The sequence below is a fragment of the Chionomys nivalis genome, chromosome 5, assembly GCF_950005125.1.
Source record: "Chionomys nivalis chromosome 5, mChiNiv1.1, whole genome shotgun sequence".
Taxonomy (NCBI): domain Eukaryota; kingdom Metazoa; phylum Chordata; class Mammalia; order Rodentia; family Cricetidae; genus Chionomys; species Chionomys nivalis.
Window position 1 is genome coordinate 16797163 of NC_080090.1, and position 27130 is coordinate 16824292.

A 27130-nucleotide genomic window follows, 5' to 3' on the forward strand; every position below is an offset into this window, starting at 1 on the left:
AAACCTTGGGAAATCCTGCCTCCACTTCTACTGAATTTTGTAGGGGAACCAGTGACTAAGGCTTCCAATGGTTCACCTGTCCAGGCTGCCAGTCACTTTATCCAGGAATTCTATGTGATTTTAGGTGACTGACCTCTCCACTGTCTTTGAGGCACACAGGATGTTGTGATGAAGTGTATTTAAGTGATCTAGTACAGCCCCAAACATGTGAGAGGTAGAACAAACGGATTTTGCTTTTTGTCTTCAGTCTAAGGTAGAAATTTTTTGATATTTGTGGAGGGCAATGCTAGGGTACTCCTGTGGCGTCTGTTCACCGATGGCGCACGGAAGAGGAAGAGGAAGGTATACGTTTTCTGCACTTGCTTGTGGCCAAGTCTGACAGCCTGCTCCCTCAGGCCATACTCTAGCTTTGCCACTGGAAAGTTCCACATCATATTTGAGGGGATAAGGACAGGCCACCTGCACTGAGGCCCCCACCCAAGGTGGACCAAACTACCTTAAAATATTCTTTTAGACGAGTGTTTTGCCTGCACATATATCTGTGTATCACGTGAGACTAAAAAGGCGGAAGAGGACTTCGGATCCCCTGGGACCGCGATTACAGGAACCTAGGTCCTCTGGAATAGTAGCCAGTGCTCCTAACTGCTGAGCCACCACTCCACTTACGAAACTGTCTTAATTTCGTAAACACGTCACACGTGTATTTGAACAGTCAAGCAAGCCACATTCAAGCTGCTTTGAGGAGTCTGGCTTAGCAGCCTGGGTAACTACCCAAGTCCTCCAACTCAGAGGTTCGAAGGGTAGCCCGAGATACTGTGAGGGCTTCACAGAAGCAGATGACTGTCCTGACATGAGATCCACTGCTTGCCAGAGAGTTTCGGATACGACAGAAGACAAGGCATTCCTCCACCTGGAGGCCCATTTCAAGTAAGTGCTACCCAGCGTGAGGGGCCAGGAAAAGGCTTTGAAATGGCAGCCCTCAACAGCATGGGAGCGGGTCACTCTCAACTGAGACTGAATTCTTTTCAGTCACAGCAGGGTCGCAAAGCACACGGAGGCTCATCTGGTCTTTCAGTCAGTGGAGAGGCGGCTCTAACATTTCTTTAGTGTCCCTTGGTTTGGACAGGAAGGAAATAGTTCAAGTTTGCAGTTCAAGTCAAGGTGTGTTGACAGGACTTAGCTTTGAGAATGCTTAGCAGTTCTGTTGTAGAACATTTAACTAGGCAAAGGTGTTAATTTGTTTATGCTGCATTTGTTTAACTATGTAAAGATGTGTTATATTTGCATTAAAAAATCTGGCTGAGCAGTGGTGGCCTTTAATCCCAGCACTCAGGAGACAGAGGCAGGTGGATCTCTGTGAGTTTGAGGCCAGCCTGTTTTATAGAACGAGTACCAGGACAGGCTCCAAAGCTACACAGAGAAGCCCTGTCTCAAAAAACCCTGGGCTCAGAGAGGCGGGACTGGCACCTAGTTGACAGGAAATAGCAAGGAGGGGGGCATGGGTTTTTAGTTGGAACGGTGTGGAGAGAGGCTCCTGGATGCCAGCAGAGAGAGAACGTTAGCCAGTTGCTATTCTCTGAGCTGGCAGGTTTTCACCCTAGCCTTTGAATCTCAAGTTTTATTAGAATGAGAGAGACTGAGCTTTGGCAGCAGCAGCAGAGCCACAGAAGTCCCCTAGGCTATGGCCTGAGCAGCAGGGCTGCTTAGTAGTTTAAAGCGCAGACACTGACATGGAAGACACCAGTTCTGTTTCCTACCAGTAACATCGGTAGCTGTTTGCTTCTCATTTACTGTTTAGAAAGTACAGGAAGTCATTAACCTTCCTCAGCACAGACTTCCAAAAAGTTGGAACAAGGCCAATACACGGGTAAACTTAGGGACAATTAAAAAAAAAAGATTACCGTTCCCTAGTATTACTGGCATTCTTCTTAGATGGAGGACCTGTAAGTTGTTTTTAGCAGATCTAATCTATTATGAAATTATGGTAAGAGTTCCACGGAGTGTCCCTGAGGTGAGAACAGCCTAGTTATAGTAGATCACTCTTATTTGGCAGACTGGACAAATCTTGATAGATCATAAAAACTATTAATTTACTTGACAAAACTTAATTCGAGGGAAGAGTTTAAATTAGGGGAGAAAACATTGCGCTAGGTACAAAAAGGCTGACGGACGTGAAGGTGAAGGTTCAGGCTGGAGGTACCAAGTAGAAGAGGCTAATGGAGAATAAGGAGCAGAAACACACAGGCTCCTACTTAATTCCTGAAAGGGGGTTGGGAAGTCTTCCAGTCGGTCCAGTCTGCCTCCATTTTTGAGACATCTGAACTGCTACCTGCTGCTTGTGCACAAGAGTAATTATCACTGAGTGAGGGAAGCTGGGAATACAAGAACGCCATGATACAGAAGGGCTGGCTGCGTTCCTGTAGAGCAGACGGGATTCCTGGATTGTACAAATAACCCTTCCCAGCACAAATACAGAACAGCCTTGTCTCTTAGAGGTCAGAAAGAACTATAAAACATTTCTTATAAAAGTAGTTTTTAATAAATCGATGTATTTCAATGTTGTAACATGATAACCCAATGCTGTATCAAGGTAGCAAAAGTGAAGGTTCCTGGTGTTTTATAAACACTGAATGACAGTACACTTGCATTCAACTTCACAAGAAATTCTCTTCAGGTCCATGAAGATTCATTGACAGCTGTCCCAACTGTTGACAGTGGAGATGTGTGTGTATAGAATGAGCAGATAATGAAAGTCTAACAATCGAGCTACACTCTCAAACCCATACTGACAAGAATGAGGTGTAATGGCAGGACGGCCAAATGCTGACAAAAACTAACTTTTAAAATCAGTCATTTAAAGCAAACATAGCATATACCAAAGCTATAGGAAATATATAATGGAGTCATAAGACGACATATGGGTTAGAGTCCTGAAGCAGTGAATGTGTTTCTACCCGTCTTGTGACAGAAGAAGCCATGGAAAGAGTTCTGCAGCTGTCCGTGGTGGCTGATCTCTACACACAATGCTATCAATGGACTATACCTGGAATTCCCTGCTCTGTAAGATGCTGGTGATGGGTAAGATGCTATTGCTGTGAGTCAGAGCAATAGTTGGCTGGAGCTCAGGCCTGGAGGTGCTCAAGGACAATCACCACCTGCTACCGTCCCATGTTACACTTCTAAAGCTGATGCCCCCAGTGTGGGTTAAAAAACCCAAGCATATTTAAAACAAGTACCAGAAACCAGCTGTATTATCTTTTACAGCTATTACTGTTCAACCCTCCAGGAGAAACGGTTTCACTTGGTTACAACTATAGAAGCTATACTGGACTCCATGGATCACATATAAATTCATGACTGCAGTTTTGATCTGGGATTTTTTTCTTATGAGTTCTGGTTGAGAACAAGATTGCTTTCATCCAAGGGCAAGAGAAGAAAAATTAATAAAACCCATTCTTAATTTGCACTGTAGAGAAGGTCCTCACTAAATGAGATTCTTTCTCTTTCAACCTCAATCAAGTACACTAGACTGCAAGAAACCTCATGTCCAGAATCTGACCTGCTCACTTTCAGGTAACTGGTACAGGCATTGTTTATTTCCCAGAAGACCTTTATATCACTTCAAATGCTACAGAGATCAGCAAGTCACTAGTATGTTGAGCTGCTGAAATATGAGTGAACAAAGAAGAGCTGTTCCTGGTTATTTACCCAGAAATGTCTGAGGGGCCATCCCCTTGGGTCAACAGCAGATTCAAAACATATCTCAATGGGTTAGAAAACATCATGATCCATATTATTAATAAAAAAACTCCAAGTGAACCACATCAAGCATTACCTACTAACCTGGGCTTGAGGGCTAGGTCTCTTCTTTTAGTGAACAACCTCCTGGAGAGCATTAGTGTTTTGTCCTAAGTCTCATTTTCAGACCTGAACTAAGTCAACTCTTCATAAAGACCGCATATTCTGTCCTGCTGCACGGTTCCTGAAACACAGGCTCTGCCCCCACGGAGCAGAGCAACTTGCACCGGCTTTCCTCTCAGGAAACAGAACAGTCAAACAGCACAAAGTGGCTTCATTTTCCTCAGGCCAGTGTTTATAACCCAAGGTTTACTTTCCCTAAAGAGGGTGTGCTTACTTTAAGTATCAATCAAAATCAGCTCATGGCAAAGTTAAAGATGTAATTTACTCAGAAATGTGACTTTCACACTAATGAAGTATCTAAAGCTGCAGTCAGTACCTTGGATGTCTCTATACTGCATCCACTACTTTACACAGGACACTCTCTCTTAAGGCAGAACATTGATTGTGACATGTAATGATTGGTTCTTACATCCAAGGGTCAACTGGGGGTAGACTCTAGCAGACAACTTCTTTACTAAAGAAGATTTAGCTATAGCGACAACTTCATTCCTACGATTATGTTATGTAAGAGACACACATTTGAGAGAACATAAAAAGATGAATTTAAGACACACAAAAATATGATTTTTCAACAAGAGATCAATGAAAATAGAATTTCTATTATGAGGCGAAACTACTCTCATCATGAACTAATAAACTCCAACAAGCCATTTCTGGTATGGTGTACACAAAGTATTAAATATTAAAGAATTACCTTTGGGGGGGGTGTTTCTTTAGACTCTAGTTTTCAACGTCTAGTATAAAAGGTAGACTGGATAGTTAAAAAGCAGTTTAATGTCAGTTCATACTGCTGCTCAGGAAGCTAGGTTAGGATACTCCCGCCCCACCCAAAACATCCTGGGCAGGGAGTAGTATGTATTAAAATAAAAATGAAGCCCCTCCCCAACACATGTGCAAAAACACTTGTCAGTTGTAAGAGTATCTTCCATGAAAACATCTTCATTATAGAATCAAGGCATCAAGCCAGGCAGATACAAGAATACCACCCTGCTGAGGTGGGCGTATTTGGGATGAAACCAGCTGCTCCATGGGCACCCTGGGAAATGTGCTACTCAGACCGGGAAAGGGTGGAGTGGAACTGACCCAGGGCTCCAAGCCCGAGGGCTGTGTGTGTGCTCCTTCATGTCAGGCCAGTTTGGATCCCTGTAGCTGGGCACCAAAATTGGTAACAAAACAAATACAAATCTAACATACAGCTCTTAAGCAGGTGATGGGAACTGTAACCATGTAAGTACCTCTTGAAGTGCCTACTTTTTATGCTGTAGTTCTGGCGATTTTCAGGATGTGTACAAAGATGACCTGCCTAATTTCTGAAGATGAAGGTTTTCTTCTTTCATGGTGGCAGAAGTCCATGCAAGATTTGTAAACAGTGATACAAAATACTGTAAACATAATTTAACAGAGCTCATATAAAACAGAGGAAGTGAATCCAAATTTACAAGTGGATTAAAAAAAAAAAAAGAGGGCAGCTTCATATAAAGTTTTCCCTCCTGCGCCAAGTGATTTTTCTTCTTCTTCTTCTTTTTTTTTTTTTTTTTTTTTTTTTTTGTTTTTGACTACAAATATAATCCTGAGCTGAAAAACCGGGATTTGGGGGAGAGCCATCTTTGCATACAAAATATCCAAAGGACATTTACTCTATTTTCTTTTCTCTAGTGATATTCAACTGCCAGAGACAGTTCTGAAGGTGTGACTTTGGAGATGCTCATAGTTTAGTGTGACGCCCAGTTCTGGCACCAGCTGCAGCACTTGCCATGGCAGCGGATGCGGCTGCATCCTCTGCTTCTTCCAGTTCATCCTGGAGCTCTTGGCTGACACTAGACTGCAGTGCAGCAGGAGTGAGCCACTCCTTTGGGAGGCAACTCTGTAGAAAGGGTATACAGGAGCTGAAGTAGGCCAGTCGGTTGATCCAGCGAGGAATCTCTTTGCCACAAAGAATCTAAGGAGGAGACAGCTCTGTGTTAGGGAGAAGAGAATAATGCTGGCTGTCCTGCTAAAGGGTGAGAAAATATATTGCAGACTAGCCTGTGGTGCTGCTATTCCAGGCTGCTGACAAGCAGTGCCTTAACTCAAGAGCCAGGACCCTTCCGTAACCCCTTCCTTTCTTTCAGCTGTGTATTTTTTTTTTTTTTTTAAACAGTTGTCAAGTCAAGCTAATTCTGCTTGGCTTCTGTCTTGGATCCTTGAGCTACTTTGAAACATGTAAAATTACTTTGAACAGTACACAGAAGAAAAAGGCTTGTTAGCACAAGATGTTATTAGAGTAAGAGAAGCCCCAGGCTGTTAGCAGAGTCAGTCTTGGGTATTCTTGTCAAATTTTTTCCCAGGTTCTTTTCTACTCTCTTCCAGTTTCTACCATCCCACTTATTCCTGGGCTGCAATCTATGTATTTTTCACTTGTTTCAAGGATGTTCAGATGGTCCAGAAAGAAGTGTGCCCACATGAAGACCAGCTCCACGATACCCTGGCAGAGGGACTATGGTCAGAATAAAGCATGGAGGCCTGGTTAGGGGACTAAATGGGGTAGAAGTGGGTGTCAGCTGGAATCCTGCTACATTTCTTTGCCCACTTCTCATTCTTTTAGAGTCCTTAGGACTGGGAGTCTTCCTCTCCCTATTTTAGATAGTGAGAAGCAGCTCAAAACAATGCTGACTTTACCCTGTATCATCTTGACTCCCGTAAAAACTGGGCTCAACTGAATCCATGTTCCACTGCCACTTCGAAGGTTTGCCTCTAGTCATGCTAGAGATTATGATCATGTGATCTGAAACTAGTATCTTAAAATATCTGCAAACATTAGGTTAATGACTTTGGAATAAGGCTTCAAAGTGTCTTACAGCAAAGAGGCAGTGAGCGTTTAGAAAGCTGGCAGCTGTGCGACACTTTCCCTAAGGACACAGCGACATCCCGCAATCCGTTCTCTAGCTACAGCGACATTCCGCAATCCGTTCTCTAGCTACAGCGACACCCCGCAATCCGTTCTCTAGCTACAGCGACATTCCGCAATCCATTCTCTAGCTACAGCGACATCCCGCAATCCGTTCTCTAGCTTGGCTAAAAGGAAAATGAGATGACTTCATTTATGGACAGGTAGTGTGTTCTGACTATTTTTGATTACCCAGCATCTATCACAGTGCCTAAGAGCACAGAGTGAGGCAGATGGGTACTTAAATATGTTTAAATAATATTTACTTGGGTAAAATGTGGGAGAAGGCTGAGCAATGAACTTACTTGATACCGTTCCTATCTGTTTACTCCTGAATGCACTAGCAACATTGTGTCTTATATTTGAGATAGACCTAGGAGTATCTGCATAGAGATTAACCGCGTATGAAGTAGTTAAGAAAAATTAGGTGAATATGACAGCCTCTTGCTGCCCATTTCATATTCTCCTTCTCAAATTTGGATTCCATTCAGCAATCTGTTCTCTTTGACATACCTTTGTGTTTCAGGGAAGCTGACTTCACTCAGCTCTTGGGGTTGAGGACTGATCAACCTAAAACAGTCTGCTATATCCAGCCACCTGTGTTCATAGATAAACGCCTATGGCTCTTGGTTACGAGAAGACGCAGAGCTAAATAAGGTCATGAATAGTTCGCAAGCCTAAAACATCCATTAGCTGACTCTTTCATAAAATGTTTAGCAATTCTTGGGTTGATTGACTTTTTTCTAAATTTCCATTTTATTTATTTATTTTGGTTTTTCGAGACAGGGTTTTCTGTGGTTTTGGAGCCTGTCCTGGAACTAGCTCTTGTAGACCAGGCTGGTCTCGAACTCACAGAGATCCACCTGTCTTTGTCTCCCTAGTGCTGGGATTAAAGGTGTGTGCCATCACTGTCCAGTGCTAACAGTTTCTTAATCTTTATTTTTTTTTAAAGTTAAGAATTCCAGTGTGTTATGGTTTAAATCTTAAACATTCTCCCAAGGTTCATGTACTAAGTGTGGTTGCTAGGTCAGGGCACAATGGAAAAGTACAGAACTCTGAAGGGGCAGTTTAGTGAAAGGAAGCGTGGCTGGAGTAGTAAGAATGCACATGAAAGAATACCAGGCACCAGCTCTTTCCCGTTTCTCTCGGTGACAGATGGTAAGCTGCTTGGCTCTTCTGTGTAGTTCCCACCAAGACACACTGTGCATAGGCTCCAACTAATGGTAATCCACTCTGATTGGAAAATATGTCTTTTTCTATGTATTTGTCACAGTTATAAAATGCTAACATAAGGATACAAACCAAGTGATTAAGAGGCAATTATCTGTAGTCATTCTACCCACTACAAAAGAATGAGCAGAATCACTACTTAAAACTTTGCTGACTCCGCTGGGCAGTGGTGGTGCACATCTTTAATCCCAGCACTCAGGAGACAGAGGCAGGTGGATCTCTGGGAGTTTGAGGTCAGTCTAGTCTACAAGAGCTAGTTCCAGGACAGGAAGAATCAGGGAAAAAACACCAAGATTGAATATAGTGGCACAGAAAATACACCAGGAAAGTGTTATCTGCAGAACTTTAGGATGAAATTGAATTTACCTCTGATAAAGCTGAAGAAAAGTGATTGCAGTTTTTGTGCATCAAATGGTAGGCATTGCCTTTATACTCTTTCCCCAGTTCTTCTACAATCTTTTCTATATCGTCTTCTAGAAAGTCCGTACTCCCTAAAACAACAGCTTCTCTTAAAAAACAAAAAACAAAATAAACAAAAGTTTCAATCAGGTTATTTATAATAAGCATTATTAAATACTTGCTTATTTCCAGGTATATTACAATAAATAAATCAGGGATAATATATTCAGACTCAGGTAAATGAGATACTTAGTAATTTCAATGATTTTAGTTTCCATTTTGCTTTATGAAACATGTTTGTTATTAGAGAACCAGATTTAAGGTAAAAATAACCTTGCTAAGTATTCATAGCAAAGAGCTGGCCATATTTTCACTAAAGAAAAAATTCTTGGTATTAACCACCCTTGTGTTTGCACTGAGACAAGCCATGAAACTTGACTAAATTTTAAAATATATTATTTAAAACATCAAATAAAAACACTTCAATATATTTCCTGGAAAATGTAACAGATATTATTCAATAAAAGGTAAAATTTTAGATATAAGCTAGTTGTAAAAGACAGCTACAAATTATTAGAAAATCATTTTATCAAGCACAAACGGAGACCAAGGGGCATCAGTGCTGAGTTAGGAGCCGTGCAAGTTACAGAGATCCTGAACAAAAAGCATAAACAGGTTATTTCACACATCATTTGATTTTCCATCCTTATATAACAACTTAATTCAATTTTAAAATTTTAACTTTTTAGAATTTTTTAATCTAAAAATTCTTTATGCCCACAAAACAAGCTCTGACACCCACAACAGTGTGATAGAAATTACTCTCCTACTTACTTAAATTTAAATGTTTCTCCTAGTTCAGAAGCATTTCCTGGGGAAATTTCAAATATTCCAGAAAAAGGGTAAGGATGGCCACCATAAGCAAATTCTGAAAAGATAAAAGTAAAAATTTTTAGTATATAATAAAATGTAATCAGAATGCTGAATCAGCTTTAAAATACTACAAAGATAATGTTATCTGAATATTTTTCTAAAGTGCCCTTTGCAAGGTCCTGTTTGGGTATTACCAGTACAGAATACCTGTCTTTTTATTTTTTATTTTTGGTTTTTTGAGACATGGTTTCTCTGTAGCTGTAGAGACTATCCTGGAACTAGCTCTTGTAGACCAGGTTGGCCTTGAACTTTCAGAGATCCAGAGATCCGTCTCTGCCTCCCGAGTGCTGGGATTAAAGGAGTTTGCCACCACTGCCCGGTGGTGAGAATACTTGTCTTTAAAAGCTCTGAAATGGTAACAGTTACAGACACTCCAAAATGCCTGTGACTGCTCTATAGACTGCTCTACATGTACTCCAGGAGGAGAGTGACCAGTTTTTAAAAGTGCTCAGTCTCTGTGGCACCATCACACCATGAGGCCAGCAGCTCAGGACTTGGCCACTTTTAAAGCTTGCATGTCACTGGAGAAACTGTCTAGTGAGAATGAAGTCTTCACAGTTCCTGAGGAAAGCCGTCCTGTTTTGGTGTACTTTGTCATCATGCTGCATGCATCCACTCATACCTGAAGACTCTTCATTTACTGGATTAGGAGTGAAAACACCACTGCACCACACATAGGGGTATATGTCTGTAATATTAGCACGCAGGAGGCAGATGGATCATGAGTTCTAGGCTAGACTGGGCTATTCCTAGTGAATTCCAGGCAGGTCTGAACTATATATAGAGACCCTATCTGAGAAAATACATCAAAGCTGAAGCACAGTAAAATACCAACATTAAATACACAACCATCTTCATATTCTTTACAGCAAGTCTTGTAGTTAGGAGGGCACTATTTGTATGTTCTCCTAAGACATGTATTTCCAGCTATATGCTCTTATCTACAACAAAAATGCAGATAGCTTCAGGACAGGAAAGAACCAGAACTTCTGGCTTCAATTCTGGCATCTCATATTAAGTGGTAAAGTCTTCCCTCCCTCCCTCCCTCCCTCCCTCCCTCCCTCCCTCCCTCCCTCCCTCCCTCCCTCCCTCCTTCCTTCTGTAAAGTCTTAGTAGATATAAGCAATTCCAAATGTTTAAGTAAGTTAGTCCTATCACTTAAGATTTACTCAATAACTAGGCATGGTGGTACGTGCCTATAATCTCAGTGCTAGAGAGGTGGAGGCAGGAGGATCATTATAAGCTTGAGGACAGCTTGGTCTACACTGTGAGTTCCAGATCAGCCATGCTATATAGCAAGCCTGAGTCAAAATACTTAAATAAATGAACGTATTTGTTAAATACACACTCTTAAGTTTTGAGACAAAGCACAGCAAAGAATGAGGTAGATGAGGTTTAGTTTTTCTCATTTATATTTTATTTGGTGATGTGTGTATCTGGGTGTATATGCTACCAAGTAGTGCTGGTTCCCGCAGAGGTCAGAAGAAGACAATGGATCCCCTGGAGCTAGAGTCACGGTTATTAACTCTAGTCTCCCTCCATCCACAGCCAACAGAGCTGAACTCTAGTCCTCTGGAACAGCAACAAGTACTCTTAACCACTGAGCTCCAAGGGTATCTCTTCAGATAGATTCTGTAGAAACAAACTTTTTTTTTTTTAAAGAAACGATTTGGTTACCCCTAAACTGACCTGATTAACTATGCAATGCAGCCCAGGTTAACTTTTAACTCATAATGCTCCAGTCTCTGCTCCCTAATTGGTGAGATTATGAGTGGTCCACTTCTATGACTGTCCTAAATTTTGTTTGTCTATCTGGTCTTGAGGTAGGGTCTCATTCTGGCCTCAAACCCACAATCCTCTTACTTTAGCTTCCTAAGTACCGGGATACAACCATATACCACCATGCCCTGCTCCTCTTTAAGATTCAATAAAAAGCCAGGCGGGGTGGTGCACGTCTTTAATCCCAGCACTCGGGAGGCAGAGGCAGGCGGATCTCTGTGAGTTCGATGACAGTATGGTCTACAAGAGCTCGTTCTAGGACAGGCACCAAAAACTACAGAGAAACCCTGTCTTGAAAATCCAAAAACAAGCAACAAGCAACAAACAAACAAACAAAAACCCCAAAAGATTCAATAAATAGTTCTATATAATTTTTATTAAAATGTTGTATATAATCAGATTGGATTTGGTAAAATCATTGTTTTTTGTTTTTGTTTTTTGGGGGCAGGGTTTCTCTGTGTAATCCTGGCTGTCCTGGAACTTGCTCTGTAGACCAGGCTGGCTTTGAACTCAGAAATCTACCTGCCTCTGCCTTCTGACTGCTGGGATTAAAGGCATGTGCTGCCACCACCACCTGGCTTCCTATTTGGATTTAATTTTTTTTTTTTTTTTTTTTTTTTTATTTTCGAGACAGGGTTTCTCTGAAGTTTTTGGTGCCTGTCCTGGAACTAGCTCTTGTAGACCAGGCTGGCCTCAAATGGATTTAATTTTTTTTTATTCGTTTATATGTTATGTATGAGTGCTCTGCATGTATACCTGCATGCCAAAAAGGGCATCATGTCCTACTGTAGATGGCTGTGAGCCACCATGTGGTTGCTGGGAATTGAACTCAGGACTTCTGGAAGAGCAGTCAGTGCTCTTAAATGCTGAGCCATCTCTCCAGCCCCACATGGATTTTAATCTTAAGTAGAGTAAGGGAAGACAAAGGTCCTTTTAGTTTTTATTTTTTTGTACAAGAAACAATTAAATTTCTCTGAGTTTCCATGAACATGTTTTGAATCATGTTTTTGTTTTTAAATTATTTTATGAAGGGGAGTAAAAATTGTGCAGGTTAATAGAGCACTGGAATAGCATATAAGAATATCTGGGCTCAAATTCACTTCTGATAGTTACTAGTAGTGTGAATGGTGACAAGTTAGAGCCTTAATTTCTTTTTATTAAAAAATGCTATATTCTCTTACTTTATAGCATGATCATATGGTCTCAAAGTTCATAGCACTAAGGAAACCATAACACACTATTCAAATTTAACTAAAAAAAAGTTATACAACTTAGGCCAAAGGTCAGATAGGAAACCCACAGGCTATAATCTCATCAATCTGCAATACTTTAATCATTGAAGATTTCAGCTGAAGCCCCTCACTGTTTCTTGGGGTTAGCAAGTGCACTCATTTCAAGTAAAGCTTAAATGACAAGTCTTTATAGCCAAGACCAAATAAGCTAAACTGCAGCTAGAAGCAACCATTATATATACATAAAAAAAAAAAGATAGGGATTAGGGACACAGTCCAGAGGTGCAGCACCTGCTTAGCAAGTATGAGGCTATGGATTTAATTATCAGCACTTCTCTACCCAGATACAAAGACAGCAGAAACACCGTATTGAAATATTTAAGTAAATGGAGTTTACTTAAAATTAGTGAACAAAGCCGGGCGGTGGTGGCGCTGGCCTTTAATCCCAGCACTCGGGAGGCAGAGGCAGGCAGATCTCTGTGAGTTCGAGACCAGCCTGGTCTACAAGAGCTAGTTCCAGGACAGGCTCCAAAACCACAGAGAAACCCTGTCTCGAAACACCCCCCCCCCCAAAAAAAAGAATTAGTGAACAAGAAGGTACATAGTTTATCCTGGGTGAATTAAATAATGTATTCTAGGAAGTTACAAAGACTGCCTATCTTATGCAAATATAGGAAATTCAATAAAGACAAGCGTATAATTCATGGTGATATATCACGATAATTGAGCAAAATGGTAGATGTCACTAAAGGCAAGAGTGCTTAGCATAGACTATTGATACTCACAGACCTTCAAAATCCAATGTTTACTGAAATTCCCTAAGGAATTGGTATTTCAAATTTGACACTTTCTACCACTAATCAAAATGATTATTTTTGTTATGCAGTTTTCTTTTTTTTTTTTTAAATATTTATTTATTATGTATACAATATTCTTTCTGCCTGTATGCCTGAAGTCCAGAAGAGGGCACCAGACCTCATTACAGATGGTTGTGAGCCACCATGTGGTTGCTGGGAATTGAACTCAGGACCTTTGGAAGAGCAGGCAATGCTCTTAACCACTGAGCCATCTCTCCAGCCCCTGTTATGCAGTTTTCAAAGTGCAAAAGTTTCTTAGGAACTCTTATACATGTTAGAGAAAAACAATCATGATTTAACAACTTCAGAAAGAAGGCGTTTGGTTTTTTTTCTTCTTCTTCTTCTTCAAGACAGGAATTCTCTGTGTAGCTGTAAACCAGGTTGGCTTTGAACTCACAAAGATCCACCTGCCTCTGCCTTTTGAGTACTGGGATTAAAGGTGTCTGCCACCACTGTCTGGGCAGGCTTTGGTTTTGAGACAGGTCTCACTTGTAGCTCTGGCTGTCTTGGAACTCTGTAGACCAGGCTGGCCTCGAACTCAGAGAAATCTGCCTGCCTGTCTCCTGAGTACCGGGCAAAAAGTGTTTGCCACCAAGCCTGGCTAAAAAATGTTTTAAAAGACACAATAATTAGAAAAAAATATAATGAATGTACTCTCTTATATTCTAACACAGACATTTTTTTTCAAAGCACAGTATAAACAAATGCGTTTTATTCTACTTTTTGCAATAACATATGTAAGTCACTTCAAAGAAAGGGGACAAAGAAAAAGATCTAACAGTATTTTCTTTTTTTTCTTCAAAATAGGGTTTCTCTGTGTAACAGTCTTAGCTGTTCTGGAACTCTGTAGACCAAGTTGGCGTCAAACTCACAGAGATCCGCCTGCCTCTGCCTGCCAAGTGCTGGGATTAAAGGCGTGCGCCAATAACACCCAACTGATTCTGTATTTTTTTAAACTGGAAGAAACCCCAGAAAGCATATTTAAACTATGTGCACACATACCTCTGCCATACACTTCAATTCCAGAATGAAAAACTCCAATTCCAATAGATGATGTGTATTCATTCATCCAGTACTAAGGAGAGAAAAAAAAAACAATTTTTGAATATCCATTCATTTACAGTCCAACTCTATAGGACAGGTAGAGTAGAAACCCAATTCTTGCTATTTTGCCTTACAATGATGAAACACTACTTAGAGTAGCCTAGTCGGCTCTCACACATCTGATCTGGAAGGCATTCCTGTGTCTAGACAAATATTCAACTTAAGTCCAGCACACTATTTAAGGTTCAGCATATAATAAATAAAATTTAAATGAGTGAAATCTAAATTTGGATCAGGCTGGTAACAAAAATTGACATAAAAGTACCATTAGTGATTAAAATAGCACACACATAGCTGGCCATTAACAAGGGCTATTGGGGAGCCAACCTCAACGCCCTCTCAGGGTTCAGATTAGAATCTACAAGAAGTGAAAAGGAGGGCTGGAGAGATGGCTCAGCGGTTAAGAGCACTGGCTGCTCTTCCAGAGGACCTTAGTTCAATTCCCGGCAACCACATGATGGCTCACAATCATCTATAGTGAGATCTGGTGCCCTCTTCTGGCGTGCGGGCATACATGGAGGCAGAATGTTGTATATATAATAAATAAATCTTAAAAAAAAAAAGTGAAAAGGACTCTTTTTCCTCTGGCTATCTGAAGGTGAATGAACAAACTCTCCCATTCTGTACTTCTTCATGCCAGTTTATTGTTCTGTCCCGCTGCAAAGTTTCCAGTTTATACACACACACACAAAGGCAATTCTCTGGTAATCACCAAGTGACAGAACCAGAATTTCTCAAAGTCATAAAACAGATAAGAGCTGTCTCAAGTGACAGTTGGCTTCTTTATGGCTCCAGGCAGGTGTGGCTAGAGAGATGCCTGGGCAGCACTAAGAGGCAAAAAAGGTGATTTAGGAGACTTTAAATTCTAGGAAGGGAGAAGGGGAGTTCACGTGCAATACTACATTTCTATACTAAAATCCTGTATTGGTAAGTCGAAGTAAGAGTAAGTGTAGGGAGTTTAATAGCTTTTGTAGGGTTAGAGCTGGGGGTCAACTGAGGTTAGCACTTTCCCAAGTCAGCTGTAGGAGAATTTGGGACACCTAATCTCCTTATCAGGAAAGACTAAGAATCAAACAAGCTTGGACATGCCATACTCATATCTTTGAAGGTCCCAAATGCGATCTATTTAAAAGACTTGGCTTTTTTGTTTTGTTTTGTTTTTTTAAAGAAAGGGTTTCTCTGTAGCTTTGGATCCTGTCCTGGAACTAGCTCTTGTAGTTCAGGCTGGCCTCAAACTCACAGAGATCTGCCTGCCTCTACCTTCTGAGTGCTGGGATTAGAGGCATGTGCCACCACCGCCCAGCTGGCGTATAAATTTTATCTCAGGGAATGAAGCAGAGATTTGACTGTGGGAACCAAGGTTTTTGACTGTGTGACCAAATTTTCTCATTGGGGTCCCACATATTGGAGGAAAGTCACCCAATAAGCAAAAGAACAAGGCAGCTTTTTAAAGTTTTCATAGTCCTTGTAGTACAAATAGATCCAATTATGAAGCATGTCCCAGTATATATTCTATATATCAAGGCTGTATAGCTAAATGAAGTCTTTTTCCACAGACATATGTACCCATTAGACTGAGATGCAATCATGAGATTAAATACACACATCACATGAGATTACACATTACAGTGCAGACATTGGGGTGACACCAAGTGCCTTACCAAAAGTGAGCAACAGTTTCAGTCAATGGGCCAGCAAACTCATCTGTACAGGATTGACCTCCATCAGATCCTCTGGTGGGTTGATATCTAAACACTAGTTGTCACCTGTTATATATAACTCTTATGACCTCTGACAAGTCATGGTGGCACATGCCTTTATCCCCAGCACTTGGGAGGCAGAGGCAGATGGGTACCTATGAGTTCAAAGCTAGTATGGTCATTAGAGTGAGTTCCATGCTAGCGAAACCTACATAGTAAGAAACTGTCGTCATCTCCCCTCCCCCGCCAAAAAACCAAACCAAACCAAAACAACAACAACAAAACCCAAACATAAAGCACCACATATAGACATGCATATTTAGTTCCTATCTATTTTTCTTCTAAACTTTTTCTTTCATACTCTAGTGAGTTCTCTGCAAGTAGGGATACTTTATTCCTTATTAACATTTATGGCTTGTTTACTAACTACCCCAATTCAGCCTGAAGTTTGAAACTAGGAATAAGTAGTATGAAGCACATAGGAACACTGAGGGTAAGAACAACCCTCCTACAGGCGCCATGAAGACAAACTTTCTAGAGGAGGTAGTTAGTATACGAAATGGGTCTATAGGCACAAATAAGATTTTCTCAGATACCAAGTTTGGACTGGGCAGGGAAGAGAAAATGAAAAGTCTAAGACCGTGGAAGGGGAAAGGAGATGTATATCAGAAGTATGGTATGAAACTACAGGGAATGACTGTGAAAGGGGTTAAAGGGTAGGCTGGAGAAGCTTACACTTAGAAAGAGGTAAATGAGTTAATAATGCGTTAAACAAATACGTAGGCAGTAATTCCAAGTGTTATAAACCTATTGGACTTCTCCTGGGTTAGATGACTGATAATTTGTCTTTAATTTTTAACTATTTTATGTCTGTGGGCCATGTAGTAGTGTGGAATATTATTTTAACTATGTAAAGATGTGTTACATTGTTTATGCTGCAAATATTCACTATAGCTGAGGAGGTAGCAGAATTGTAGAACCCCAGATCATGTACCAGGTCCTGTGCTGGGTTCCTAACACTGAAAAATTAATCACGACAATACAGGATATATATATAGCAAGAATATCCTGAAACACATGTTTATATATGCAAATAGTTGCTGTTTGACAAAGGTAGTATTTAAAACCAATTATTAACAGTGGATAAATTATTAAACTAAGTTTAGTGGTGACTGCCAGTAATACCAACATTTGGGAGGTTGAGGCAGACGGTGGTGAATATAAAACCAGAATTGTAACACAGCAAAACCCTCTCCAGAAAGCAAAAAGGAGGGAAAGAATGTGCCCAGCTAGGGGTGGGTACGAGACAGAGGTGAGGGCAGCGAGGAAGGTAATGAGCGAGAAGCAAGAACATATGAAGATACCAGATGAAACTCATTATTTTACATGCTAATCTAACAACAATAACAACAACAACAACACCAAAAAGCAAAGAACACCCTCACCCCATCCCCCTTCTTTTTCAAGATAGATTTTCTATGTGTAGCCCTGGCTGGCCTCAAACTCATGAGATCCACAAAACATTTACCCAAATATATCCATCCTTATAGTCCAAGCAAACGAAAGCTCAGGACAGCCAGGTATACTAATAAACAAAAGTTCCATTACAAAAAAAAAAAAAAAATAATCCCCAAAGATGTGTAAGCAACCACAGAAACAATCTGTAGTCAACCAACATGAATAATCTCCCTAGTAAACTGGAAAATACTCATTATAATTTATCCTTTTTTTGCCTAAGACTGTCAAAACTTTGTTAGGAAAATGATGAGGAAGATTGCACATTTATGAATCAATTTAGGTAGTTAACTCTTCTACTCATAGAAATCTACTCTATAGAAATACCAATACATATACAAAAGAATGTTATAAAATCTTATTATTGTCCATAATGCCCCCCAAAACTTGATATAACAAGTATCAGGAGAGGAATGGTGTGTTTAATTTTTTGTCAACTTGATACAAGCTAGAGTCATCTGAGAAGAGGGACTCTCAACTGAGAAAATGCTTCCATAAAACTAGTATGCAGGGCAATTTTTGACTAATGACTGATGTGGGAGGGTCCAGCTTATTACAGATGATGTCACACCTGGGCTGGTAGTTCGCTGTTGTGTAAGAAAATAGGCAGAGAAAGCTATGGGAAGCAAGCCAGCAAGCAGCATCCTCAGTAGTCTCTGCTTCAGTTTCTGCCTCTAGGTTCCTTCCTTGAATTCCTGCTCTGACATCCCTCAATGATGGACAGTGATGGAAGAGTAAAAAAAAAAACCTTTCCTCATGGTTGTTTTATCCAAACAATAGAAATCTAATTAAGACAAATGGTTAAAGAAACTAGAAAAAAAATCTGTATTATGAATTAAACAATTACTAAAAAGGAAAGAGGTAATGCTTTATAGAGTATATATAGTTACAGATTGGCTGCTGCTCATTTGCATGGCTGTCTGGGAGCTTTGTCCCAATACTCTGTATTAAAATTTAAAAACTAATATAAAGTAAAAAAAAAAAAAGCAAGTTATAAATATTTGTGGCTCGACTAACAAGCTCTACCAAAAGAAAGGGCCATGGACTGAGGATGTAGCTCAGTTGGTAGAGTCTGGCATGTGCACAAGCCCCGTGTTTAATCCCAAGCATCACTGGGCACGGTGGCATATGGATGAAGTCCCAGCGGAGGCACAAGAACCATAAATTCACGGTCATCTTTGGTTACATAGTAAATTTGAGGCTATCCAGGGCTTTGTGAGACCCTGTCTCAAAAATAAATAAGATTTGAAATATATCCAATTGTTAGCAGTTCAGTGATGAACACAGACAAGATTAGGGTAGAAATGATATTTAGAGGAATCTCTTTTCACTTTTAATTATATCAGGACTTTTTATATAGGTGTTATATGCATTACTTTAACAATTGGAAAAAGGGCCAGGCATAGTGGCGCATGCCTTTAATCCCAGCACTTCAGAGGCAGAAGCAGGTGGGTCTCTGAGTTCAAGGCTAGCCTAGTCTACAAAGAGTATTCCAGGACAGCCAGGGCTGTTATTGCTACACAGGGAAACCCTGTTTTGGAAAGGAGGAGATTTTTTGAAAAAGGTTCTAAACTTTAGAATCTAAATTAGGTATTTAAATCTAAATTAGGTATTTAACAGTCGAATACTACAAATGCTCAATTTCTGATAATTTATTAATATTCTAAATAATCCTATCTTCCAGAACATAATAGCTTAGCCACAGTCACAGGTTCATTTGAATGGTTGGAGTTTTGGCCTACTACAATTGTTGAAAATTCAAAATTTCAAGTCTAGTTTCTACTAATTGTACATTGCTTTTGCACCACTGACCACTGTGAACTCAAAAACTCACTGATGAAGCAGCTTTATTGGGGCACTGTCTGATGGAACCACATAAAAATGATACAGAAATTGACCACAGATGGCTTCTATTTTGCAACTGTAGGAAAATCTGAACATCAGAAACTTTTTTTTTAAATTGAGACAGGGTTTTACTATGCCATGCTAGCTGTTCTGGAACTTACTCAGTAGACCAGGCTGGCCTTGAACTCAGAGATCTGCCTCCAGAGGGCTGGGATTAAAGGCAAGCACCATTACTTCTGAACTTGACCATCAGAAACTCTTTAATGGTGAACCATGGAGTTGAGGTGGTTTAAATAAGAATGGCCCCAACTGATCGTGTAATTGAATGGTTAGTTAATCAAGGAGTGGTACTACTTGAAAAAGATTAGGAGGTGTTACCTTGTTGGAACTGGTGTGGCTTTGTTGGAGGAAGTGTCACTGGGGAGGGTTTTGAGGTTTAAAAGACCAAGTCAGGCCCAGTGTCTTTCTCTTTCTGTTGCCTGCTGATTTGTTTGTATCACTCTGAAAGATTTTAAACAAGTACTAAGTGGGATATTTCTATCTAATGTTCACTATTAATTATAACTTTTCTTTTAGGTAGACAGTAAATAGTCTTCCAAAAGTGCTTTGAAACACATTTCTAGAATGGGGAATCTAAGCGTTTTATTTAAAAGAGAAACAATTTTATGAAAAAGATTATACTTAAATGATGACTGCTGACAAGAGAGTAAGGCTGGAAGGCACTTGGCAGAATGAGGTCCCTGAACTCTCTCTTTTCACAAATGAAAATGATTCCTTCCATACTTAAGGATTCAAAGCTTAGAACTAATATGTACTTGTGGATTCATTACTTCGGTCTAAAATTCAAGTCTTTATATACTAAAAGTAAATGGCTGTGCTTTGACACATTTTTCCATAAAATGAGAGAATCTTAAAAAGAAGAATCATGTATCACTTCAAAATCTGATGAGAACTTTGGAATTCACAATAATGAATGTGGCCTATATAAAGCACCTGAAGAACTGCTGAGGCAGCACAGTGATAAACCAATACCAGTAGCTTTCTGTGCAAGTGGTAGCTTCTTTCAAATGGAAAATTAGACAATCCGATTGCTTTTGCTCAAGGTTCTAGAAAGTCTCAAGTTGCTAGGAATATTTTTTTTTTAAAGCAAAAATATTCCTTTGGACAGAATTAAATAACAAGTACAATTCTCATTCCTAACATCTTTTTCTTTGAAGGCTTTTAATACTGTGTAAGGCACAATAACTAATATTGTTGCTTAAACACTGCTTGCAGTAACCACATAACACATTCCACGACTCATATGAACAGCCTATAACAGGCAAATCTACACAGACAGAAAGCAGGTCACACACTGCTTATGACTATGGGACCGGCAGTGTGAGGAGTCACTGCTGACGGGTATGTGTTTTCTGCTTATAATAATTGAAATTTTGTAATGTTCTCAATATAGTAATTATTTCTACCAAAATTCTCCACTAATTTCTACCAAATGGCACAAGAATGCATTTGCAAGCACATTTTGAGACAAGGGTCTTACTACGTTACCCAGCCTAATTGGAACTTAGAATCTTCCTCACTTAGCCTATTGAGTAGGGAGGTTACAGATGTATTTTAATACTGTACTTGCCTGAGTATGGTTTGTTTTGTTTGGTTTTTGGTTTTATGAGACAGGGTTCCTCTGTATAGCTTTGGAGTCTGTCCTGGCACTTGTTTGTTCTGTAGACCAGGGTGGCCTTCGAACTCAGAGATCTGCCTGCCTTTGCCTCCTGAGTGCTGGGACTCAAGGCGTGCACTACCACTGCCCGGCGCGTATATTGTTTCATAGATATAAATTATAGTTATCTGTTTTGACTAAACAAAAACTATTTTATATATGCCATGAATCCCTCAGCAGCAATTCTTCCAAGTATAAAACAGGTTTTATTCTTTTAATTGGCAATGCCAATTTCTTCCTTGTTAGCAAACTGAGAACAAAGAAATTAATGAGGAAGTAAGTTTCTGTTCCTTATTTTGTGATGATATACTTTGAGAGGAACATCCTATCATGTAGAACTCACATGCCACAATGATTCTTAGTCAGTGACAGTTCTCATATATGACGATCCCATAGGATTATAACAGCTGAAAAGTTCCTATTGCTTAATGACACATAATTAAGACAATGGTGCAGCACATTATTTATGTTTGTGGTGATGCTGGTATGTATAAACAAACTTACAAGTATAGTAAGTTATAACAGTTTATATAAGTATAGTACATATAATTATAGTACAAAGGACTTGATAATAATAAACGTTGCTGGTTTTTGCTGTTATTTTACAATGTACTTCTCATACTTATTAAAGAAAAGGGAGGAAAAGCTCCCTGTAAAGCCAGATGCTGTGTTATGAGGGCAGGAGTTTTTTAGCACCTCATGTTTATCTCACCTTTTACTGTATTCATAGATCACATGCACTGTGCACTGGGATTCAACCACAGCACCAGGCCATCGTGAGGTGACTGGACGATACCGTGTAGGTTTGTATAACTACATTCTATGAAGTATGTACAAAAAAAATTAACTGATAACAAATTGGTAATTGATTTATGTCCTACCTTAATTGATGCTTTTCTTTATATAGATTATGGATATGACTCTCAATGAAAACAAACAAAAAATGCAAAATACATTTAGATACCCTAAAAATTTTTCGGGCAACACTAAAGTGTAGTGATATTTTGTTTGTGATCTAACATATAAAGTTTGCCTTAAGATCAGAGTACAGAGCTAAGACACTAGTTAGCCACAGAAGCCAGGTAGTGTGGCACACACCTTTAACCACAGCACGCAGGAGACAAAGGCAGACAGATCTTCTGTCAGTTCAAGGCCACCCTGGGCCACATAAGAGTGAATCTGTCAAAAGAAAAACAACTCACACAAAGGTGATCCTAGCACTTGGCATTCCACGTCTTTAATCCCAGCACTAGGGAGGTGGAGACAGGAGTGATATGGTTGGGAGGAGAGAAGAATATAAGACAGGAGGAGACAGGATTTAGATGCAGTCTGAGGATAAATAGAGACAGAATTGCCCCTTGGTCTGAGCATTGGTAGAGGTAAGAACTCTATAGTGACTGGTTGCTCTGCTTCTCTGATCTTTCAGCATTAACCCCTGTATCTGACTCTGGGATAAAATTAATACCAATTAGAATTCATCTTACACTAAAGGAAATACAGTTAGTTCCTGAATTTCCTATTCCTAACCAAACTTCAAATAGATTACTTCTTAAATCACAGTGTGCATATCTAACTGTAAGCCGTCTTCTAGGTTTGTGTGCTGTCGGTTACAAGGAAAACAGGATGTAAAAAAGTAGCACTTTTTTACTTCAACAGCAGCAGGAAAGAACTCAGTATGTAGTCTGGTCACCACCTCTTCATACACAACAGCAGCACATTTCTGAAGAAACTTAGTTTTCATCACAAAACGAGTCAGAGTAAACAGATGCTTTTTCTTTGTGTGAGCATTTCCCTGAATACATTCATTACAGAAGGGCAAGCCCTTCCTTGGAGGTTTGGTCAGAGCGTGATGTCCTCCAAATATTCTGCCCCTGTTCAGGCTTCCTTGATCTATTATTAGAGAACAGACAGGCCTGGAGAGCTCACTCTTTACATACAAGGGAGGCTGCCTGGGAAGACAGGAATTTAATTCAAGGTCAGCATGCTTTATTAAGCCCTGCCTCTGCTGTGCAGACAGCACGGATAAGGCCCTGTTTTGAAATTTCCTGAGATAACTGTAAACAAGCTAGGAGAACTGAGCCTTTTACTGAATGATCAGTTGTGAAATTCTCATCACTAACTATTCATGCTGAAGTAACTAACACCCCTTCACAGGCAAGATTTGTAAAACCAGCAGTAGTGATTTCCAATGCTTCCCTAACGTGGTGCTTATTCCTTGTTGTCACTATTCTTGGTTTTTTATGGAGTCACAGTCTTGTTATGGACTCCAGGCAAGCCTCACTCCTTGGATGCACTAGGTAGCCCAGGGAGCCTCTGGAGTGTTAGCATCGTATGTACCACCAGGCCCAGTTCTTTTAATTACTATTATTACTATTATTATTATTTTAGACAGGGTCTATGTGTGGCTCTGGCTGTCCTGGAACTAACTCTAGATCAGGCTGGCCTCAAACTCACAGATCCACCTGCCTCTGCCTCCTAATGGATGGGAATAAAGGTTATGCCACCCCTGCTCAGCTACTTTTATTACTCCTATTATTTCATATATGCATGTGTCTCTGTGTGCAGTGTTGTTTTTTTCTTTTATGGCATGTGTGTGGGTGCATGGTATATGAAGAGATCAGAGGCTGTGTGTTAAGATAGGAACTGAATTGAATCTGGAATTCACAAATGTGCCGAGCTGACAAAGCAGCAGGGACCTGCCTGTCTCTGAGCCAACTACACATGCATGCCTGGCTTTTTTACATGGGTGCTGGAGATATAAAGTCAGGTCTTTGGGCTTCCATTGCAAGCAGTTCTCCCCCCGCCCCTTCCCTTTTTAAAACAAGGTTTCCTTGTGTATGTGTATGTAGCCCTGGTTAGTCTGGAACTTAAAGAGATTGGCCTGGCTCTGTCTGCTGAGTGCGGGGATTAAAGATGTGCACCACCACTGCCTGGCTTCACAGTTTTGTTTTTTTTAACCATTATTTTTAAAAAATTACTTTGCTACCTCCAAAACTTATTTTATATAGCATCTAAAGCAAAATCTCCCTACAAAGTTCACAGAGCTTCTTCTTCCTTCCTTTTTTTTTTTTTTTGGTTTTTCGAGACAGGGTTTCTCTGTGGCTTTGAAGCCTGTCCTGGAACTAGCTCTGTAGACCAGGCTGGTCTCGAACTCCCAGAGATCCGCCTGCCTCTGCCTCCCGAGTGCTGGGATTAAAGGCGTGCGCCACCACCGCCCGGCACTTTCACAGAGTTTCTTAAACTTGCAAAATTCCTGCTTTTGTAGAACAGCAAGTATAATGTATCTGTTTAATTCCATTTCATAAATGGAAACATTTTTTCTAACAGAAAATATTATAAATATGCAAAATGAAATCACAGCCAAGAAAAAGCATCTATGAAAAACAAAACAAGCTGCTGAACTAGATTATGACTGAATGTTAGCAAGATTTCTGTTAATTTGTGTTGAATGTGTCTTTATTGATTTTGTTGTCTAAATATTAACAGATGCCAAAAGTTTAAACATAACATACACAAGAAAAAAATGGATTATCCAGGATATTTTATTCAAACAAAGTCTTAGAAGTTGGCTTTTTACTTGAACCAGGGAAGGCCACGTCTATTCCCAGGGTGTGAGCCCACCAGAGTTGAGTGGACTAAGAACACCTGCTCCGAGACAACTGCCAAAAGTGGGATGATGAGTTACATGTGACACCGGGGTCAGTCCTGCAGACAAAACCCAGCAGAGAGGTGGTGCTGTATACAAGGGAGGGATGAACCAGGACTCTGGGCAGATCGACTAAGGAGGCTCCAGATTCAAGTTTATGCAGTGTTGGCTTCACAACATGATTGCCCAGGAATTATATTGGGGTGGGGGTGGGGTGGGGGGAGGATGGCGAACATTTTAATTTGAAACTTACAATTTCCCTAGACAATCTTCTAGTTTGGAGCATAGGGGACTTTCTTCTACTGTATTTGAATTGATCAAGTTAGAAAATGTATCCAAATATTACCACTAACAGAAATAGCATAGAAGACTCTGGATTCCGTGAAGATTCATTAAGCTGTTTGGCCTTCATTTGTTAGTGGTAACTTTTTAAGGTATTCAATCTGTCTAAAAAAAAAAAAAAAAAGAAAGAAAGAAAGAAAAAGAAAAGGAAAGAAAGCTAATGTATGTGATGCTAATTCAAAATTCTGAAGCTTTGATGTAAATATTGGCTTAATTATTCACTGATTCAATTTGGGGGGTATCTAAGTTCTCTGATCCTTGATGTCCATGTGTATATGATGAGGTAATAAACAGAATCCATCTTAGACTGCTGTGAGGGTTAAATGAATTAACACCATGTGTGTTCAGAAGAGTGCATGAGCCCTAGAAAACATTAGTGTCAGAAATAGAGAACTTGGCTCAAACCTGTACTATCAATACACAGGAAGAGTTTAAGGTTGTTGAGGCTACAAAGCCAGTCACAAACAAGGGGGAGGAGGAGGATTAAGAAAAAAAAAGGATAGTATTTTTTTCTATATTAAATATTTATCTACTAAAGAAAATGGACTATAATTTTTCAGCAGACAAGAAAGTGCATATGTAAACAAGTAGATCAGTTCTGGTTATCTGCCAATCTGTGAATTCTTAACAATTTTCATGATTCTTTCAGAGCTGAAGTCAAATTACCAGGGTGATGACTCACTAATAAATTGAAGAGAAAACAATGCTAGCGTTAATGTAACTCTACTTTCAGACTCCTACAAGGTTTATTTATATTCTGGAGAAGCACAGGGATGAGTGCAAGGCCTCTTGAAGGAGGGCTGTATTTTATAGGATGTTTGTATTTGTGAGGGCCACGAGAGGCCTAGAAACCCAAATCTCATTTTGGCACAAGATCTTTACTTCCTAATGTCCAAGGAAATGGTAAACACACAGACTAGGGCCACTGATATACATATTACCTCCTCTGATATTTATCTTATTTATTTATTCACATCTAGAAAACTTTTAAAAAAGCATCCCATAGTATTAACAAATGGAAAGGAAACAATGGGAAAGTTATGTAGGAAGACAATATATATATAATTACTTAGGGCTCAATTTTGCTTCAATATAAAAACTGGCCTAAACACTATTTATTATTTTAAACTATTGTATACTCAAATAAATTGAGTTATTGGCACCTTCTCAGAGACCTTTCATTAAACTTCACTTTAGTCAATGACTTGTCTTATCAATTTAATAAACCCTTATGCTTCCAGTTTGAGATCAACAATGATAAGTGCCATTTCCCTAGTCTGGAACCTAAATACTTAATACAGCCACCAACTTCTGCACACAACAGTGTCAAACAAGTGAGTAAGTGTAAAGCATGCCTGTTTTCCTCCAAATTTACAGCAAGTGTTTATGTAACATGTTGAGTGGAATGCTTGACTTGTTTCTCCCCCCAAAAAAGAGTGCTCAGGAAATAGAAAGTATATCATTTACTAAGTTTTAAATTCTCAAATAAACCACAAATAACGGAAACGACACAGTACTGTCTCTTATAAGCTGTTCTTGGTGATCAAAGCGTTATTTTACAGTCATTACATAAAATCATTTCATTATACTTATATAGCAGTCAATACTTAAAAGCCTTGAAGTTTAAAAGTACTATATTCCTATAAAGGATTAGCTAGCAACTTCTTGTAGTATTTTAAGCTTCTGAAAAACTTTTATAGTTTTTTTTTTCTGATTTTGAGACTATATCTTAAACTGAAGATTCCTAGTCACTTGTGAATTCCTGAATTGGTTTCAGTGGGTTACACCAGCATTTTAAATGAACACCACACAGTAGTACTCATTGAAGACATGTGATAAGGTTCTATCTATCTATCTATCTATCTATCTATCTATCTATCTATCTATCTATCTACATATGGTCTTAATTACATGTGGGCACAGTGTTTATTATATAAAATGTATTTCTTAGTTGATTCTGGATAAATTTGAGAAACACTGTTCA

At 39.6% G+C, this 27130-nt stretch overlaps 1 protein-coding gene across 1 annotated transcript in view; it reads right to left on the reverse strand.

Annotated features, from left to right (window-relative positions):
* Positions 1-4677: 4677 nt before the first annotated feature.
* The window catches only part of Desi2 (desumoylating isopeptidase 2), a 40690-nt gene continuing 18237 nt past the window's right edge, over positions 4678-27130 (reverse strand). The window contains exons 2-5 of the mRNA XM_057769767.1: positions 14280-14352; positions 9311-9404; positions 8444-8585; positions 4678-5860 (exon numbers count right to left, since the gene is read on the reverse strand). Of these exons, the coding sequence (XP_057625750.1) occupies positions 5627-5860; positions 8444-8585; positions 9311-9404; positions 14280-14352 (543 nt within the window). The 3' untranslated portion in view covers positions 4678-5626. The remainder of the gene's footprint in view (positions 5861-8443; positions 8586-9310; positions 9405-14279; positions 14353-27130) is intronic.